The sequence below is a fragment of the Quercus lobata genome, chromosome 4 (assembly GCF_001633185.2).
Source record: "Quercus lobata isolate SW786 chromosome 4, ValleyOak3.0 Primary Assembly, whole genome shotgun sequence".
NCBI classification, from domain to species: Eukaryota; Viridiplantae; Streptophyta; class Magnoliopsida; order Fagales; family Fagaceae; genus Quercus; species Quercus lobata.
This window is the reverse complement of record NC_044907.1, coordinates 3,372,161-3,393,009: the sequence shown is the minus strand read 5'-3', so window position 1 is coordinate 3,393,009 and position 20,849 is coordinate 3,372,161. Positions and strand designations below refer to the sequence as shown.

The 20,849-nt window shown below is 32.1% G+C and overlaps 1 protein-coding gene across 1 annotated transcript; it reads left to right on the top strand.

Annotated features, from left to right (window-relative positions):
- The first annotated feature begins 12,777 nt into the window (after window positions 1-12,777).
- LOC115986807 (O-fucosyltransferase 20) lies at window positions 12,778-17,757 on the top strand. Its single transcript, XM_031110137.1, has 6 exons — window positions 12,778-13,687; window positions 14,435-14,600; window positions 15,208-15,297; window positions 15,638-15,921; window positions 16,068-16,326; window positions 17,100-17,757. Exons 1-6 carry the CDS (start codon window positions 13,014-13,016, stop codon window positions 17,331-17,333), a joined length of 1,707 nt encoding a protein of 568 aa, XP_030965997.1. The 5' UTR covers window positions 12,778-13,013; the 3' UTR covers window positions 17,334-17,757.
- The last annotated feature ends 3,092 nt before the right edge of the window (window positions 17,758-20,849 follow it).

Below are 20,849 nucleotides of genomic sequence, written 5' to 3'. Positions count from 1 at the left end.
TTTATAAACAACAATCCCAACCTCCATTGATTCTCTTGCGTTATCAGATACAATACGAAGGCTACTAACTTTTGAAGGTGAGGGTTGTCACTTAGATAATACATTAATGTCAACGAAATGTCTTGTAGTTACATGCTGGATTTGCGTGGACCATGAAATGCTTTATGTATCTACAATAGAAGCCCAAATGCACCCTGTCATTTCAGCAACCAATCCTGAAGTATCTATAGTAGAAAAGCCCAAATGGACAATAACCTATAAGAGAAGCACCAATATAATAGCCTCAAGCCTAGCCCATGTTTCAATTATCTCAATTTCATCGTTTGATGCCAATTTTCAAGCACTCAAGTCAAAGAAATATGTAAAATATTTGTTAAAATATATTTTTTATACCAATTTGTTGCGAGCATAGTTTATTATTGTGGATTTATGCATTTTAAAAATATTGTGAGCGTAAAGATGTTGTAGCCCAAGAGAGACATTAGATTGAATGTCCATGTTAGTATGGGGCTAGCCTAAAGCCAGCTCCTACATATACCGAATGTTAGCGTGGATGAGTGTTCCAAACACTATTGCTCTATGTTGCTTGTCTCACATTGATTAAGAGTGAGTTATCTTTAGAGTTTATAAGTCATTGTTCTCCTTAAGTGATATCTTAAGATAGTGGGCTTAGTGTTGGATTTGAACTTGTCCATATCATATATGCGCAACTGACCCAACTTGTCACGTCATGTGTTAGCCTAGTGTTGCACAGTGACCCGTAGGCTTTTGGCCTACACTCCTCCCTCTTATTCACGTAATTCTATAATTTGTAAACTGTCTAAACTTTTTCTGATTTATTAAAGCTTTGCATTATGAAGATAAACCATCACATCGAACCACTTAAATATTGCTTCTAATTTCTTTCTATAATCTACGTCATTCTATTTTTGTCCCTTTTATTTTAACAATACAAAATAGGAATAAAAAATGTAATAAACAATCACATATATAGAAAACACAAAGATATAAGAAGATTATAAAGGTCCACTAAGGGACTCTTATAGTCTTATATGACCCAAACGGCCAAACCCCAAACATACACAAAGAACTTTTTCTTACTATAACCAGCACTCTACAAGAATTCTTAATTCTCCAAACCTAAAAGTACACATGAACAAAGTTGTGTGTTACTTAAAATACTAAAATGCAGCGCCGGATGCACATAACAAAACTAACTACGGCCGGCCAACTATCCAAATCAAAGAGAAATAAAGACTCATTAGCCAAATTTGAAACAAAATTGTGTGACTAGTTCAAGTGTGTGACTAGTTCAAGTGCGTGACTAATTCAAGTCACGTATACATCCAACATATTTAGTAACTTGTATTTTATGTCTTTGACCATTGCCTTCACAGTCATTATAAAGGATTTACTATCTTATTTACTTGACCCGTGATTGTTTGGTAATCTGAAAACCTAAAGAATCAAAAAAATTGGTACATAGCTTTTAATAAAGCCAAAAAGAAAATGGTGAAGTAGTTTTTTGGTGGTATCTAGGATCTAGCACCACACAAATATTGGGTACGCCAAAAACAGTGCACCAATTATGTATCTTTGCAAAGATGAAGTTATTCCAAAATAGTAAAGTTCTCACAAGCCAAACAAGAAGGGATGGTGATTGAAGAGAAGTAGATATAACAAGGGAACATAACATAAATGCACATGGGAGGGGGACAAGACTCACATGAAAGAAACATGGGCCTTTCTTTGCATTGCTTCCTGAATTCAAAGCAATCTCTGTTTTCGGTTTCTTATATTATAACTATCAATGCAAATTTATCTTCATCTTAATATCTTATCCACTTCCAAATTAATTATCAAACAGTTTCTAACTACAAGACAAGTAGTGAAGAAAAAATGCTATAATTACTTCATATAATTTGGACCCCTCTCCCACACTTTTTTTTCCATGAAGCTCTTAATGAGTCGCCAAAATTGTCCTTGAATGGAAGGAAAAACTTGTTAGGTACAAAGGGGATCGAGTGGTCATTGCACAAGAAGTGGTGCCCTATATATGCATGAAAAAAGTGACAAACCAGTGACCCACTGCATGTTTTTCCTGCTAACTTATGACCACCACAATCATGTCCAAGCCCATGATTGTTCTATAATCAACAAGCTCTTAAATTATGCATGAACTTGTGGATTATTTCTTGCCCAACAAAGAGGGTTCAAATGGGGTTTGGAATCTTTGGATAAGTTTACCTATTTTCTTACACCATCTTAAATTCCTAGGGATCTTGACCAAAATATTTCTGATTTTTCACATGGTTTGAAGGTCCACTTATTGCAATATATATGTTTAAAAATTATGTAGAGTAAAATGATAAAAATTCGACCGTTGTGATGTACATTATTTTTTTCAGTATCATGTGATGTTGGGAATGGGATCTTTGATCATGTTTCACTCTTTAATATTCCACCATCAGCTACAATAGTTTTGTGTGTACAATTTTCTTCCTTCATTTGAACTCTAGGTAATTAATGATACTAGATTTAGAGTAAATTCAAAATCAAAATTATGATAGCTTAATCTAGAAGATTTTGGACCATTTGTGAACACTGAAATAACATCATATATATCTAGAATGGCAGCAACAATAACTGGTTATAATGACAATTGATTATCTTCACGATATCCTATCGTTGTCATGCTTGGGAAAAAGTTCCACGAACTTTGGTTGTTAATGTTATTATTGACCTTCACCAAAAATAAAAAATAAAAAAATAAAAAAATAAGAGAAGAAAAAAAGTGTCTTGAATCTGTTAATCCTACATCCCTCTGTTTTCTTTATATTAAGAAAAGAAGGCACATTTGTTGAACTCTCACTATTATGATTTAACAACTCAACTACTATATAAATGGTATCTTTAATGTTATGCATAAATCCATACGCTAACAATTATCTATAAAAACAAGCCCCTCTTAATTTCTAGTGAAAATAGAAAAAGAAAATAAACCCTAATTTAAAATCAACAAAGTCTATATCATATTTTTTTAGTTTTTTTAGTGGTGTACGTGATTTGTTAGGAAAAAATCATATCAAGTTTAGGTACTAAAATGTCAACAAATGCATGGAAAGGTAATTAAACCTGAACCTCAAGACAGGCTAGTGATAATATGCCATAGTGCTATGCAAAACTTTGACATCAATGATCAGACCTAAGTGCATTTGTTTTAGAAGGGCTTTTCATCCTTGGAGTCTTGGAGAGAGAGAGAGAGAGAGAGGTAATTTCATTATGGGAAAAACTTGGTACAAATCATTAAGCATAGTGAATTAGGTTTTTCAATCATTAATTAAACAATATAATACAATATCTTTTCAATTAAAAAAACGAAAAAAAAAAATAACAAACAAGCAAACAAACTCAAAGCAGCTATGTGTTTGAATATAATTGAAGAATAAAATGTACAAAGTTATCTAAGAAACTGTACATTTTGACCATTTATTATTTCTATCAAACCAACCAATTATAGCATCCTTGAATTTTATTAGTTAGTTATGGAAACAAAGATGGCAAAGATGTCCAGCTATCAAGAGCAGTACAACAACCCTCACCTAAGATATGGATGATTACAAAGTTTGATAAGCTAAGCGCACCAGAAATGCTATCATAACCATTAACCACCCAATAATCTCTACTTAATTGAAGTTGTTAAGGAATTATAATTACAAATTGGATTGCCCCTTCCTCAATTCTTTGATTCAATTGGATGACGTAGGAAAGTGGGAATATTTTGTGGCCTCGGCCAACTCATGAAATTCATCCTAGCTTTTATGATTTATATGTCGGCTTTGAAATGTTCAACTAATCCCAGTCATATAGTATTGATAAAAATATTTTAAACCATAACTAACAACCCCAACCCTTCAAAATCCTATATATATATATATATATATATATATAATAAAAATAAAAATAAAGAAATATTCATCAACTTTATCATACTTCTTGTCAAGTGTCTTATAACTTAATTGACACTTTCTCATGTACAAAGTATTTGAAGTCTATGAGGGAAAAAGAGTTTTAGTTGTGAGATTAGCAGTATATTGTAATTATCTCAACAACAACAAAAAAAAAAAAAAAAACTTTATCATATTTCTTCTTCTAAAAAAAAAAAAAAACTTTATCATACTTTTTTTTTTGTTTTGATATATATTATTCAACCTAAATAATTATAACAAATTAAACATTAATTCTGTAAGGACACGATTCGTAACGAACCGTAACAGTGTTGGGTTCGCACATAAAAAGGCCCAAACAATCTCATTTGTAGAGCGTGGGTTTGAAAGGCTAGGCCTTGGTCACCAGGTGGTGGGTTTTTCGTGGTGTTCATGCGTGGTTAAGTTTTCTTCACCATTGGAATCTTTCTCCTGGAGGTGGGCTGGGAGGCTCTGGTTTTTGGCCATTTTTCCCAGCCTCTTGCTTGGTGCACCTACCTTTTTATTATATAGTCCGTCTTGGTTAATCCTGACCCTCTACTTGTTGGTCAGGCAGGTGCTTATTTTTGTATCCATCCCATCAACCGTCCCCTCTAACTTTCTACTAGTTGCGAAGATCGAAGTTTACACCGTCCAAACGTCTTTTCTCATTAATCGGATTTGGGCGTTGGCAGATGCATTTAATGCGGAGGGGACGCATTTTCCTTTATTCAATCCTACACCCTGCTTCCCTATGGGCCCCCCTTCCACTCACATCCCCTTCAGGGGGCTGTTTGAGGATAGCCCCCACCAAGATGTAGGTCTTCCCATTGAAGCTCTGGAATGCCGAGGACAGGGTACTTTCTCAGCCGTTCCCCTTGGCACCCCGGCCATCGATTATTCGTCCTCGGCAAAATACCTCCTTGGCACAGGCCCTGAGCCCAGATAGAGTTTGGGCAGGATTGTAGACCTCCCGGACCCACAAATTCAATGCGAAAAAAAAAAATTAAAAAAAAAATAATAATGAAACTAAGGCATGAGATGTTATGTATCATCTTAATAAATAATTTTATGTCTTTTAAAGCAATTATTAAAAACAAAAAACAAAAATATATAGGTGGAGAAGCCTGGATAGATCATGCCACTTTTAAGCAGGGCCATTAAGATTGTACTAGCCATTAAAAATGTGACATGCAAGCACGTCAAGTTCTTGCCTATTGGTGGAGTGTACATAGCATGATTAAGGGTAATGCATTTTAATAATGCCATGATTATTGCGTGTTGATCATGTATATCATGAATGTATCTCTATCTTACATTTTATATTGTTTATGAGCACGTAAGAACCCACAGTAAATTTCATAATTAGACGTGTAATAAGTTGTATTATTATTGAGAAATGCATATAAAAATAAAAAAGTGAAAATTGAGTGTACAAATTAGAATTGTTCTACTTCTTCTTTTTTTGGCTGAATAGATTAGATTTTTTTTTTTTTCTGAATTAAAAAAAAAAAAAGTTTCCGGAATGGGCTTATCAACTCCATGTCACCCGATGGCAATGGCAATGGCAATGGCAATATCATGTGTATCACACGAATCTTATTGTCATTATCGCTCGAATCACTTCTCTCTCAGTACTGGAACAAGAATTTCTACCATCAAACCATATCTAATGCAGTGCCAAATAGATTAGAATTGTTCTTCACAAAAGCATAAAGTTGTATTATATATTAAAAACTGGTGATAGGTCTACATCAAGAAGATAAATGAATGTCTATTATAAAAATAACTCGGCACTGACTTTTGGACTGTATTTTTAGTTTCTTTTTTTTTTAATTCTTGTATAAAAAATATAAAATGGCTAAAACTGGAGCTACATGAATTTGATGGGATGTGTAGAGATATTGACCAAAAACTACAGGGGGTATAGTAATAGTAATATGTATTAAAAACAATGTGGCACCACCCTGTCAGACTGACATTCCAATACAAATGGTCGGGCTAATGATAAATGTGTGGGGAGAGAGTTCACCTATCAAAACTTGCTACAAGATTCTCCCACAATACTAAGCTCTGACCCAATTCATTGGGTGAATTTATTTACTTCAATTATTTATGTATGTATATCGATTAGTACTGCTCATCTTCTTTGATTTTTCCTTCTATGTGAGATTCATCACTCCTATCCTATGTTTGCTCATAATAACAACAAAATGTTGGACAATCCAATTGTATTCACGGGTGCTCTAAAACAATTCTTAATAAATTATTTTAAGAATATTTTGACATTAATTTATAGAAAATATTAGAAGTCAACTACAAATTAATTGTTTTTTTTTTCTCTTCTCATAAAATTAAAGTTTTTAAAAACATTTATTGTACCAATACTTTTAGGGCATTCGTTAACTTTTCTATTTCAACAATTCATCATTCATATGTTTAATTGTTTGCTCATAAATAAATTTAAAAAAAAAATTGGCAATTTAATTGTATAATTCAGCAATATGATTTTCCCAACTATCGATTTTTTTTTTTCCTAAAATGTTTCTAGTTTGAATTCAATTCCACCCAAGTTAGTTTATAATTCAATACAAGCTTCTTCTTCTTCTTCTTCTTTTTTTAATTCCAAAATTCAGCCAAATCAGTACTATTTCAAAACAATATATATAAACACCACCGACGTATTACATTGGATGAGCCTTTGTTAATGATTATACTTCTTTGGTATTGATGTTCATACTTTTTTTTTAACTTGAATATCAAGTAAGAGATAATGCTAGAAATTGTGCGGTGTTTAGTTGTTTGTAATTATTATATCAAAAAATATTGCTTTTGTTTGAATCCAATTCGTATCTGTGCCAACTCAGCAAGACCTATTCATGAAGTGTGTTATATATGTGGATATTGCATCGCGTTAACTAGCTTAATAAACCAATAAACGAATCATATTATTATTGTTAAGAGTTTCTGACACAGTTATTAAATTTATCATGTTTAAGTTGTTCCATATAGTTGGATAACTCCATCCCAACACAACAAATTACATTGTATGGTCAATTGCTAAATGAATAGTAACAATATGGTTTAAGAAGAGATCTATTGAATTGAAAAGAACATGATTGAATGAGAGATAGCGATATGCACTTAACTTAAAGGACCTTTTAAACCACATAAGACACTAAAATATATGATTTTGCTATTAAATTATAATCATATTGTTAATTTAAAGGATTTAGTAATGAGTGTCAAAATACATTAGTTAAGGTTGAGTCTTTTTATTGCAATCAATCAATTTTTTTTGGACACTCACACAATATTTAGTCAAATGATTATTTGTTTATTACATTTTTCTACTTCTCAATAAATTTGGGATTCACTCGATTCCTCCTTAACTTGTGCAATCGAGTACCGTCAACATATTCTTAATAATTTAATTAGTGTGTTTTGGTTAAGGATGCAACTTCTTGGATTAGACATAATTAACAAAAGAGAGTTAAGTAAAGTATAAACCCATATGATTCACGCATTGTGACAAAAATAGATATGTCATATCCCATCCATACTTAATCAAATTGTGGTTGGACCAAACTCTCCAACAAGAGAATTTGTAGTCAACACTCAGTTGGGCTTATGTACATTTGTGTGAATCTTGGAAACTTGGCTGTCCCTTTTATAATAAGTATTTATTAATAAAAGTGGGTTTTTTTTTTTTTATGGGAGAGTGGGTTTGTTTTAAGCTTTAAATAATAGTATAATATATTTTTATATTAATAAACTTGAAGAATGTAAAAAGTAGGGGCCCATAGCAGCTGTAGCCTGAGAGGACTTTGGAGTTTGGAATTTGGACAATGGACATGTACCAGACGCGGACAGAATACCGTCCCCAAAACGCTACTTACTTCTTCATCATCACTTATCATGCGCATGTATTTTATTTATTTATTCCCCCACTTTTAATTAGAAACACAAAAAATTAAAAATTAAAAGTCTTTAATGTCTTTGTCATGGATTAGTCACATATTTATTAAATGAGAATGAAGTGTTGATTAATTGTAAATATACACCTTAAGAAAAGATATTTGAAAATTTTGTATATTGTAGTTTGTACATGTAATTTTAAAGAGACTTTTTAAATGGGTACTAAAACTCATTTATTATAATCTCAAATAGGAAAAATTTTCCTATAAAAAAATAGAGGATTTTTTTCTTTTTCTTTTTTTATTGTTTAAAATTGATAGATTGAGAAAAACAAAACAAAAAAAAATCACAAAAAAAAAATTATGGGATGATGCTTGACCTTGAAAGCTCAAATTGCTGATGGTGTCACAAAATAAATAAATCACTAACAATGGTTTTAAAAAAAAACTAAGAATCTTTAAATAAAATTTTAAAATTGATGGCTGATAAGTAAAAGGAAATTTTGATCATCCAAGTTATTTCTATCCAACAACAAGGTCTCAAATGACTTTTCAGAAAAAAACTCGCACTACTCTTATAAAAATAATAAATTTAGTAACATAAAACAATATATAATTTTTTTTAATAATAATGTTAATTATAAATACATATAAAAATGATATTAAACTAAAAGAAAGGTTAATGAATACCTTAAAAATATTAATTTAGGAAATATTTGTAAAACTTTTTATGAAAAAATAAAACGAATTTACTTTTTTTTTTTTTTCAACTTTTTATATCTACTCTAAAAATGGTATCAAAACTTTCTTAAAATTATCTACTAACAAATATCTTAAGATACTGTTAATTTTTACCTTAGTAAATTCAATTAATCTTATGCCCCATTTGGTAACGGTGTTTAAATAACGAAAACTGTTGTTTAAACACCACAACATATATTTCAACATAATTTTTCACCTACACGTATTTTCACAAAACTTAAACAAGGTTACTAAAAATTTCTTACCAAACGGGTCCTCAATTTATTAAGATGTATTAATAAAATTTTATGTGGGTCTTCCTTTTAGTCTTGATAGTGAATGATAAACAACCATTTTAAAATAAACTCAAATCATTTTTTTTTCAATCAAAACTCATAATGAATTGCATAAAAAATTATGCCCAAAAAAAAAAAAAAAAAAAAAACCTTAACACAAAAGTAATGTAGTATATCTTGTCGATAAATGGCTATTCATGCATAGCCAATGGTTTACACTACCAATTCCATGTCTACCTCGGACTATGAAGCTTGAAGGTCCCCCACAAACAAAGTATAAAAGGCGCAAAAAGGATAGGGAAGTGTACTAAATAGGCCCATCTGGCCAGGCCATGATAAGTCATATCTTCCAACGTGGAACAAGTACTCTTGGCTTAGTGTGCAGTGGAAGCCAGCTGGCAGTCTATTTAAGGGCTGTATTCTAAGGAATTATTGAAGGTAGAGCGCAGTGAGGATAGTGCATTTGAAACAATTATTGCAATGAATTTAAGGGACACCAGGCTGTAGGGCTATATAACCTATAAAACTAAGTACATTAAGTTCCCAAATTATTTCACAATGTTGTCGTCACAATTCTGATGTGATAGACTTTAAATAATTAGTTATTACTTATGCATGAATTCTTTTTTTTTTTTTGTTTTTACTAATTGTACTTTATCACATCATAATTGTAGCAACAAAGCATCGAAACAATTATTGAGATGACTTTTAGAGACACCAGGCTCTAGGGCTTTACAACTTATAAAATCAAGTAATTCTAGGTGCACAAATTATTTCACAATATTTTTATCACGACTTTGATATAATAAACAGTAAGTAATTATCCTTTATTTACACATTTCATGTACAGTTTTTTCTTCACTAATTGTACCATGTCCCATCATAATTATAATAAAAAAATTTGTGAGACTACATATATATATATATTTTTTAAGAGATGAGAAGAGTGAGGAGGGCAGAGCAATCTGCAATGGCGGCAGCAAGCATCACATGTGATAACCTTTTCTGCTAAATTTTTTGGTTAAATGTATATATTGGGGCAGCTGTACTCTGCTTGCTGTGTTGTACCACACAAAACACGACACTCCTCATTCTCGAGGTGTCTATGACACATTATATAGTCTTCCCACTACCTCTCTCTTCTTTCCTTTTTGCATTTCAAATTCCAATTTTGTTGGACCATATTAGCCTTCCATTATACTTTACTTTTTTTTTTTTTTTTTGGGTAAATAGAGAGAAAAGCAAAGTGATTTTGACCGTAATGCATAAAACATCACAAAAGATATTTATTGAAGTATTTTAATATTAAATTTGTTATTTTAATATATTAATAAATAATAAGTTAAAAATTTAATGAAAAAAATGAAGAGTTAGTGTGCTAGTTAAATTTGAAATCCCACATTGATAAAAAGAGAGAGTCCTTATTACAATATAAGTAAAGTGATTTATTTAGTTAAAATGTAAAAATACTTGCGTCGGTCAATTTATAATAGTTTAAAGGGTAAATTTTACATGTTCAAAACCAAAAATCACCTATATCAGCTCGTATAAAATTGTGTAAATTTACATTCTAAGTCTCTAACTACATAACCAATTAAATATAAATGACTATGATTGTGTGAAATAGAAAATGTGGATTTTATGCTAAATATAGATATAAATACAGTTATGATTGTGTGAAATAGAAAATGTGGATTTTATGCTAAATATAGATATAAATTTGTAATGTAGGATAAAATTAGCCAAGCATGCACACTTACAAGGTGAAAAGAGGAGGTAGTGTCTCAATCTAATTGTGTTGAGATTGCTTCAAAAACAAAATATTGTAATTTTTATTATGTTTCTCTTGTAATTTTTTTTCTTGAGTCAACTAAAAAAAATTGCATCTAATGGACCAAAATTGCAAATATTCTCCCAATATTTTACTATTCTTTTAGGGTTGCAACTTGCAACCAAACAATTTTTTTTTTTTTTTTTTTAAGTGTCAAACTTTTAGAAAACAATTTTTTTTTCTTCTTATCGACCGAATATTTTTCTTATTAATCTTATTAAATTTCTTATATATACGTTTGAATAAGTAATACATGATTAAATAATTAAAATATGGTCGTTTTAAAGTTTATATTGTCGAAATATGTTGTTTATAATATATTATAGATAACAAGTTGTTGGCCCCTTAATTTCTCAAGCTCTCTCTCTCTCTCTCTCTCTCTCTCCCCCCTTATTTTTATTAATTTATTTAAATTTCATGGGGGATATATTATCTCTATATATTTGTGCGGTGTAATAATATTCTTAAGAAGGTCATAATATTGAAAGCCGCATAAACATCCCACTTTTTATTATAAAATAATGCTCCACCAGCGGATGACAATAACAAAGCACCTACTCTTTAGTTTTCCATAGTGGGTCCTCTTGATGTTTTCAAGTGAAATAAGTTTGGAATCTGAAAATGATTTATATACACACATAAGCATACATTGAAACTAAATTAGTTTAAAGGAAAAAAGAAATGTTCTAAAGTGAACATTCTCATAATATGAAAGTGATCCATATTCCACAGCATGAATCACTCCAATGATTGTCTATAAATTATAAAAGTATTGAGAAATTATTGCTTGTATTTTAAGGTTGAAACAATCTTTTTTTTTTTTTAATTTTCAGGGGAAACTTTGTAGTATCAATTACTCCAAGGATTTTGTCAATTTGTAATTCTCAACATGAATTTGAAAGAAAACTATAGTGGCCTACAATGAAAATGATACAACCTTTGCTGGGTCAAGGCAACAAAAATGCCAAAGAAAAAAACAGAGAAACCTGAATTTGGTTTGTTTTGAATTCCATGTTTTTTGTGCTATTATTTGAAGAGTCACAAATAAATCAACCCAATATACAAAAAGGTCAATTCTCATCTGCTTTTACCTTCTTTGATACAAGAATCATACTTTATTTTTTTTAATTAGAATCAATGCAAGAATTATATACTAAATCAATAGAACTTGTATTAGACTAAAGCAGTAAAATCCAATTCACACATGTCAACTTTGGCCGCCAATGGACCCCATAAGCAAAGACTTTTTAATGTCTCTTGAGTCTTGATTACACACGGACAATAGTAATTAACCTCCTAAGAAGAAGTTTCCTCAAAATATATAAAGTTTACTCAATCCAACATGTGCTTTTACTCAATCCTTGACCTGATTATTTACATTTATTTTTAATCACGTAGTTAATTTAAAATAAATTTCCTGTACTCTGACTTGCAGAAAAAAGATGATTCAAGTGATTATTCATGTATGCTTTTAATCCCATAACTCATTTACAGTCTAATAGTATTTATTATTCCAATTGGTTAAAATTATTTTAAATAGTTATTTAAATCTTCATGTATTAAGTTAGAAGAAATTACTTAAGGTTGAAGAAAACCTTTATCTACTTGGTTAACCTAATCACATAATATATTTTAGAACAAAACTTTATTCACTAATAATTTTATAATGAGACTAAAGATATGACATGTTTTACAACTTGCAAAGATGGCACGTTGTGAGAAATTTGTTGCATGTAGCAATTATATAATGTACTTTTTCTTTACAATCAATGGGCATTCTATTCATTACCCCTTTAAGTCGGGAAAAGTTTATTTACTGCTTAATTTAAGTTTTTAACTGTCATTTAAATCATAAATGGAAAAGGCAAAGGGTTTTAACTGTCCTTTAAACATTAACACAATCTAGTTCATGTGAAAAACAACAAAACAAAACAACTATTTACGATTAAATAGTAAAATTTTAAAAAAAGAAAAAGTAATTCCACTTGGACATAATCAACTTCTTCTTTAAATTTTAAGCCCACAGAGCCAGAGGTGTCCAAAAACACACGCACAATAGTCTCCAAAAACGCGTATGGATTCAGTGTGTTTATCTCTGTCGTTCCCGCCGTCTCTCTCTTTCTCTTCATAACTCATTCTCTCTCTCTCTCTCTAAAAACTCAGTGAGGAAGCAAAACCCAGCAAGAAAAAACAGAGTATTTTTTGAAAGAACAAGTTGAACCAGAAGAAAAAGAAAGAGTCTTTGTTGCTCTCTCATTCTGTAATGGCGAAGTCAAAGTGCAGCAGCAACAGGAAGGTCTCTTACATTTCAGTCCCATCACAGATAATCAACTCTTTGTCAGCCACTTCTCTTCAATCCCTCCTTCTCTCACCCAAGAAGTCCTCCAAGCAACACTTGAGGTTCTTCAACTACAAAAGCCCAATGCTATGGTTTTTCCTTCTCTTTCTCTTTGGCTTCATTGGCATGTTGAAGCTGGGCTACAATCTAGACCCTGTGATCCCATTTCATCCATATCCATGTGCTACAAATGAAGCAAAGGACTTAAACTCAAATGGGTATTCAAAGCCTGAGCTGGCTGTTGCATCTGGTAGAAATTTTGAGAAAGTTGAGATTTTGAATAGTATTAATGAATCTCAGCCGTTGATTTCAAATGGGTCTGCAAAATCTGAGGTGGGTATTGGTCCAGACAGTGAGAGTGAGTTTTGGAAGCAGCCAGATGGGTTGGGCTACAAGCCTTGCTTGGTGTTTAGCAGGGATTATAGAAGAGCAAGTGAGGGGCTTGTGAAGGACAGGTCAAAGTATCTAATGGTGGTGGTTTCTGGTGGGATGAATCAGCAGAGGAATCAGATAGTGGATGCTGTGGTCATTGCTAGGATTCTTGGGGCTGCTTTGGTTGTTCCCATCTTGCAAGTCAATATCATATGGGGTGATGAAAGGTAAAATGATACTACTATTTCACATATTTTGCTTGTGAAATTTTTTTTTTTTTTGCCTTTTTTGAAGTTGTTGTATATTACCTTGATTCACTCTAGCAAATACTGGTTTCACACTATACAACAACAATCAAACTTTTGCTCCCAAAATTTTGGATCCTCAACAGGGTCTGTCACATGGTTTAACATTATGTGTATTGTAGTACATTCTTACTATAGCATTGGTAAGCTTGCCTAATTGAAGGGTTTATGTCTAGTTTAATTAAATTTATCAAGCAGCCATTTTTCTATCATGGTTGAAGTTGATTAAGTTTCTTTCCTTATTTGTGAATGTTCTTATGTTGTGATTTGGATTATATATTCTGGTTTCTGTGTTTTAGTTTTAAAATTAGCAAGCAACCATTTTTGTATCATAGTTGAAGTTAGTTAAGTTCCTTTCCTTGTTAGTGAATATTTTAATGTTCGGGTTCAGATTAGAATTTTGGTTTCTGTGTGTTTATTTTAACTTTAGCAAGTAGTCATTTTACTATTACGGATGAAGTTTATTAACTTCCTTTCCTTATTTGTGAATTTTTTTATCTCGTGGATTGGATTAATTATCCTGGTTTTTGTATTATTTTAAATTTAGCAAGCAGTCATTTTTCTATCATGATTGAAGTAAATTAAGTTGCTTTCCTAATTTGTGAATGTTTCTATGATGTTGTTTGGATTAATATATTTTTTTTCCATGTTTTTATTTGGTGGGTGCAGTGAATTTTCTGATATATTTGATTTGGAGCACTTCAAGAGAGTTCTTGCAGATGATGTGCGAATTGTATCTGCATTGCCATCAACACATCTAATGACAAAGCCGGTCGAGAGTAGTCCTCTACCTCATGCCACACCACAATGGATCCGTGGACATTATCTAAGACGGGTATGAACAAGTTCTGTATATATGCTTTTGAGTAATTGTGCTAGCTCCTCTTGATTGCTTTTTACTTATAAATCTGATTTAGTAAACAAAAAGAAAGATGGAGGTAAGACAGAGAATTGGCTGGTTCTAGACATGGTGAATTGGCTGGGGGCCTTTGGCTTTTACTGTGTATCATAGTTATGAAAGTATGTCTTATGGCAGTTAGAGAAGAATCTTATCACTCCCTTCTGAAAAAGATGTCAACAGTTAGTTATAACTGCAATGATCTGGAGCTATTATGACAATTATAATGGCATTAATCACTTTAAACGCCATCAATTTATTTGCTTCAATTCTGTGCTTTTGTTGTAAACTATTTTAGTTGTTGCCATGTTGGATGGACCTTCAAAATGAGTTGTGTTGCTTACTAGTTTAACTGATTGTCTCAATATTCTGATCAATATTAGTTTTGCGTATGTTCAAAAAGAAAACTGTTTTCATTTTCTGTTAATGACTCTCTCTCTCTCTCAGATAGAAATCGTTCAGTTGTATATGGTGAAGAGCAGTCTTTTTGTGGATGCTAATTGGCCAAAGGATTATCTAATGCAGTTTCTGTTGGCCTCTGCAGTTTAACAGAGAAGGGGTTCTGCTGTTACGTAGCTTGGATTCAAGGCTTACTAAGGATCTTCCTTCTGATCTGCAGAAGCTTAAATGCAAGGTATTTACAGTCTCATTTTCTCATATCCTACTATCCTAGAACCTGTATGTATATCTTTTCCTAACATTATGTTTGAAAGCACTCACATATTCATAAAGTAATAAACCTAATAGGATCATGTAAGATTGTAAAAGGATTTGCTTATTTTCAAACGTCCCTACTTAAATCATACTGATAGCACATTGTATCTGTTTCTATCCATATATTCTCAAATTTCAAATTTGTACCTGTGCAGCTGTGCTAATCAATACTTGGCTGAATTTCAGTCCACCTTTGCCCTTTTGATTTAGCCAAGGTTCTGTATTTAGCTGATTCCTTTGCCTCCTTTGTTTGACTTCAGGTTGCTTTTCATGCATTGAGGTTTGCCCCACCAATTTTGGAACTTGGCAACAAGCTCGCAGAGAGGATGCGAAGCAAGGGACCCTACCTTGCTCTTCATTTAAGGATGGAGAAAGATGTATGGGTTAGAACTGGTTGCCTTCCTGGTTTGAGCCATGAGTACGATGAGATAGTGAACAATGAAAGGAAACAACGTCCAGAGCTCCTAACTGCAAAATCAAAAATGACCTACCATGAGCGGAAGCTTGCAGGTCTCTGCCCCTTGAATGCCTTGGAGGTAACCAGGTAAGAATCTATGTCTATTATGTGCTCCTGTACTTTTAACCTTCACTAGTGCAATACTGCAATATGCTGAACTGGTTACCTTTTTCTATAATTGACAATTCTTTAATAGGCTGAAATTCTTTTTGTTTTGTCCTTTAATGTTTTAGGCTGCTGAAAGCTCTTGGAGCCCCAAAAAATGCAAGGATATACTGGGCTGGAGGGCAGCCATTGGGTGGGAAAGAAGCCTTGCTACCATTAACCCAAGAGTTTCCTTATTTTTATAATAAGGAAGACCTTGCCTTGCCTGGTGAACTAGAACCATTTGCAAATCGGGCATCGCTTATGGCTGCCATTGATTATATAGTCTCAGAGAACAGTGATGTTTTCATGCCATCTCATGGAGGGAACATGGGCCATGCCATCCAGGTATCACCATCACCATTTTCCCTAGTATATACTGTATTATTTGTATCAATTTTGTAGAACATATAAATTTCTTGCATGAGAAATCACAAGACTACTTGCCATATTGATCTGGCCTTATCAAATAATATCAGCCAAAGGTTAATCATATAACACATATGTAACGAGGGAAAAGTGTAATTACTGTGAAGACAGTGAAGTCCTTGAGACATTTGAGTTTGGAAAGTAAAATTAAGCAAACTTTTAAGCACTTGTACTTCAATTTCCTTGAGAAAGACTAAAAAGTAGGCAATAAAAGTTTCTACAATCTGAAATTACAACATTGAAAGCTGCTTGTCATTTTCTTTTCTTTCCCACCCAGTGGATATTTTTTTTGGAGAAAATAGGATGTATGGTTTGAGTTATTTGTCCAAAGAAAAAAGGGTGTTAGTAAAAAGCTAATCATAGTGTGAGCCAAAAAAAAAAAAAACCATTATTGTACGTGTTACTGTTTTAGTACCTCACTGGTTACCTAATTTTAGTTTTTGTTCAATCATGAATGTGTCTATGACTCTATGTGAACCTATTATATACTGCCTGTGCCTTCAGAGCAGGTGGGAGGAAAGTTTTCCTGAATTTGAAATCTTAAAAAACATCCAAAATTTATTTTCTATTTGTCAATATTTTAAGCAGCCTAATGGATCATTAATGATCTTAAATCTATAAATTTAGAACCTCAAATATAAGTTTTATGCTTCCATTTATGGAGACTGAAATTTGCTGTTTATATTATACAGGGACACCGGGCCTTTGCAGGACACAAGAAGCATATAACTCCAAACAAAAGACAGATGCCCCCTTACTTTTTGAACTCTTCTTTACCAGAAGCAGAATTCAACAGCATCATAAAGGAATTACATAATGAATCCTTAGGGCAGCCAGAGCTCAGGACTAATAAAGCGGGAAGGGACGTTACGAAGTATCCTGTCCCTGAGTGTATGTGCAATGATTCACATGCTCATACCAACTAATGATTTCATGCAGAATGCTTCCACATGATTACACTGCAACCAATCCCTTCATCGAAAGATCAAAACTTTTTGGAAAATCTATTGAATTTGAGCCCTCTGAAAACCAGCTGTGACGCCTTTTGGGGCAACAATGGTTTGTTGGAGCGCTATATTTGAAGAAAAACTTAAGTTGGCACAGTTGGCAACTACACTCACAATGATTCTTGCATTGAGATTTTGAGGCAAGATACATGGCCAAGTATGACAAAAACAGTACATGATACCGTATCATTTTTTGATTCTTTACAGGAAGAGTTCTTTTAGGATATATAACATTTCATTCTTTGTATTATATCTATGTATTATAGATCCATACGTGTAAATATGTATAAATAGCCAAATAAGCACTTCTAATAATAATTTATTACATCTATCTTTGCAAGTTTCTATTTGTAGTTCTTCAGCAAATGCATTTCTATAAGTTAAGGATAGCTCTGATTGTCCTTTTACAATGCTTATATAATACAACACCAGCAAAAGCATAGTTAGGTTCTGGCTGTCATTAATTTTGTTCAATAAGTCTAGAAGCACAACAAATTTCACAACTTTGTGATTTGTGTTTTTGAAATGGCATAAATGGTAAACTAAGTGAAAGTAATGTTTTTTCAATCATAATTTGTCCAAGTGTGAAAAAGATAGTAAAACTTTTTGTTTCCCTGGCATTACTCATTTTCCATTTTGTGGTCAACTAAGCCAGTTTGTCATGATGATTTGTTTTTTGTGCACCTCAGCATAGTCTGGATCTCTTTAGTATAAAGATGAGGTGGACACAAATCTACAGCCAGATATTTTTTGAAATGGGTGGAAAGCAAAATCAAGAATATCCATTGAAGGGGGAATAATATATGGGAAGGTAAAAACAGAAGGATATTGTCACATGAGTGCTCCTAACTATTCTCTATTTGATTCCTGAGACCTTGCAGGAGTAAAAAGAGAGGGAAGGGGTGGACTTTGCACTTTTTCCAGACACTTTAGTTTCAATCTACCAGAAAGTATGGAAGTTTTCTCTTTTATCTCCTTTAATATTGAAAGGTTCCCTTTGCCATAAGTTCTTTTGCCAATATCACTTGTGGTTCGACATTTGGTCTGTTGGGATCTAGGAAGAACGTGCACGGATACAGGCACAATACGGGTACGGATATGGAACCGTAATACAATAATTTTTGAAAAAGTAGGACACGGTATGGCGAAGATACGTATATTAATTTTTAAATATTTTTTAATTTATCTTTGTATATATGGTTAAGTATTTATTTTTCATATAATATTAAACATACATGAATTTAAGTGAAATAATGAATATTTTATTTAATTAAAGTCCAAGAGATCTAAAATATTACCCCTTTAATAACTTAAGGTCATGTCCCAAATATATTAAAGCTCATTATGTGAGTGTCATTCAGATATGTGAAATGAAAAAAAGAAAGAAAAAATTAAAAAGATAACAAATTAAAGTATAACCAAATGCATCAACCCAAAGTAGAGTATAACAAAAAAAAATCATCATCCTAAATTAGATGTGCAACAAAGAATTAAAAATTCACCAAAAGAGAGAAAGAGAGAGTATTCACCTGTTTTGTGGGAAAAATATAGATAGAATGGAAGAGAGAAAAGCAAATATTTATAGTAAAAAATATAGGGAGAAGATGAGTTAAAATAAAAGGAGTAATGGGACGAAGGAATTGTAAGGTTAAGGTATAGAATAGTGAGGAGATAAAAAGGTAAAACTAAAGTAGGGATGTCAATTCGAGTTAGCGTGTCTTATTGAGGTAGGAGTATTCAACTAAATGGCTTAATCATAACCCAACCTATTTAATAATCATGTCATGATCCTTCAACCCTAACCTGACCTATTAATTAGGCAGTTGACCTAACCCAACCCACTTGACAGTTGACACACCTAATAAACAGGTTGTGTTGGGTTAACAAGAATGTGACACAACTTATTTCAACATGCTTAATAATAAATATAACATCCATCATACACTTCAAGTATTCAACCCACATTCAAAATAATATTGTTCAATTTCTAATTATATTAGGGTACGTAAAATTTGTAAAGTTTCAATTTTTCATTATACTTGTAAGTTTTTTTTTTGTAATTACTCACTTTTCATTTTAAGTTTAAAATATAGGTTGGATATAAAAGGTATTTGAAAAATCTAAAATAAAATGAATATTTGTTTGTTATACAAGTTAAACGAATTGTGTTAAATGGGTTATTTTAGGTTGACACAAATAAATTTGCGTGTCAAACGTGTTTATTGCGGTTGCGGGTCATGTGGTTTGACTCTTTTATGACCAATTTCTTATTGTATTGCTTTCGGGTCAACCCGTTTATGACTCAAACTCGCTAAGACCCAACCCTAACCCGTAAAAACCAATGTCGGGTTCTTGTCATGTCTGCAGATTAGGTTGAACATTGACAACCCTAGGTAAAAGTAGGGTAAATGTAGGAATAGTAATTTTGTAATTGTAAGCTGATAAATTAATAAGAAGAATAATAATTAAAAAGAAGAGTTAAAATGTAAGAAATAAGTGGATGACGTGATAGTTGATGTGGTTCAATGGGAACGTAGTAACAATAAATACTACACTTTAGTTTTATATATATATATATATATATATATTCTTGACCTGTTTTAACTAGTACTCTATGGAGCTTGAATTAGTATATGAGAGGTCAACACGAAAGCTTCTTTGTGATATTATCACAAATGCTCTTGATACTACCTAAAGTCCCATCTCAATTAAGATGTGTATGCAAGTCATGTAGTCTTTTAATCTCCAATTCCCAGGTCATCAAAATGCACCTCAAAGTTGATTCTTGGTACATTTTAATCAATAGTGACAACTTTATTCTCATGTCCCCCTTTCTTGATTCTGGGTATAGATTTACCTAAGTTGACTTGGTGGATGATTGAGATGGTTGAAAGCCTTGAGACTGAGTATCCTTATTTAATAGTTCATCCTCATTTAACAATCCACTAGCACTAGAACCCACATTTACTTGGGTTGACTCAATTAGTGTTTGAATAGGTTGAGATTGAGGAACCCTACCAACCATATCGTTAGTCTCAACATTCTGCATTTAACAACCAAAAAGAAGGTAGCAGAATTAGACTTCTTTATTTATTTATTATTATTATTAAATGGAACTCGTTATATTTAATCTAGTGAAACTGAATTTGACAAACTAAATCAACCCTACAAAAGAAATATTAGATTACATTGTAGGATAGGATTTTACTCATTTTTGTGGTTTAAAGTATTCAAAATAGACATTGAAATATGATTAAAAACCTTTACATATAATTGATATTTCGTTACTGATAAAAATTCATAGCTATACAAGCCCCCACACACACAGTCATCATAAACTCAAAATGTTAGTAAGGTATTATCTGTTGATTAATTTTTTCATAGACCAAGCTCAAGTGACACTTCCTTGCCGTGTAAGAGCTTGGTGTGACAATG

Bases quoted from the DNA above. Each gene is read 5' to 3' on its own strand.
- LOC115986807 (XM_031110137.1), top strand. From the start codon at position 13,014: ATGGCGAAGTCAAAGTGCAGCAGCAACAGGAAGGTCTCTTACATTTCA. The intron at 15,298-15,637 runs GTATTTACAGTC...GTTTGACTTCAG, and splicing joins TGCAGAAGCTTAAATGCAAG to GTTGCTTTTCATGCATTGAG. The intron at 15,922-16,067 runs GTAAGAATCTAT...TTAATGTTTTAG, and splicing joins AATGCCTTGGAGGTAACCAG to GCTGCTGAAAGCTCTTGGAG.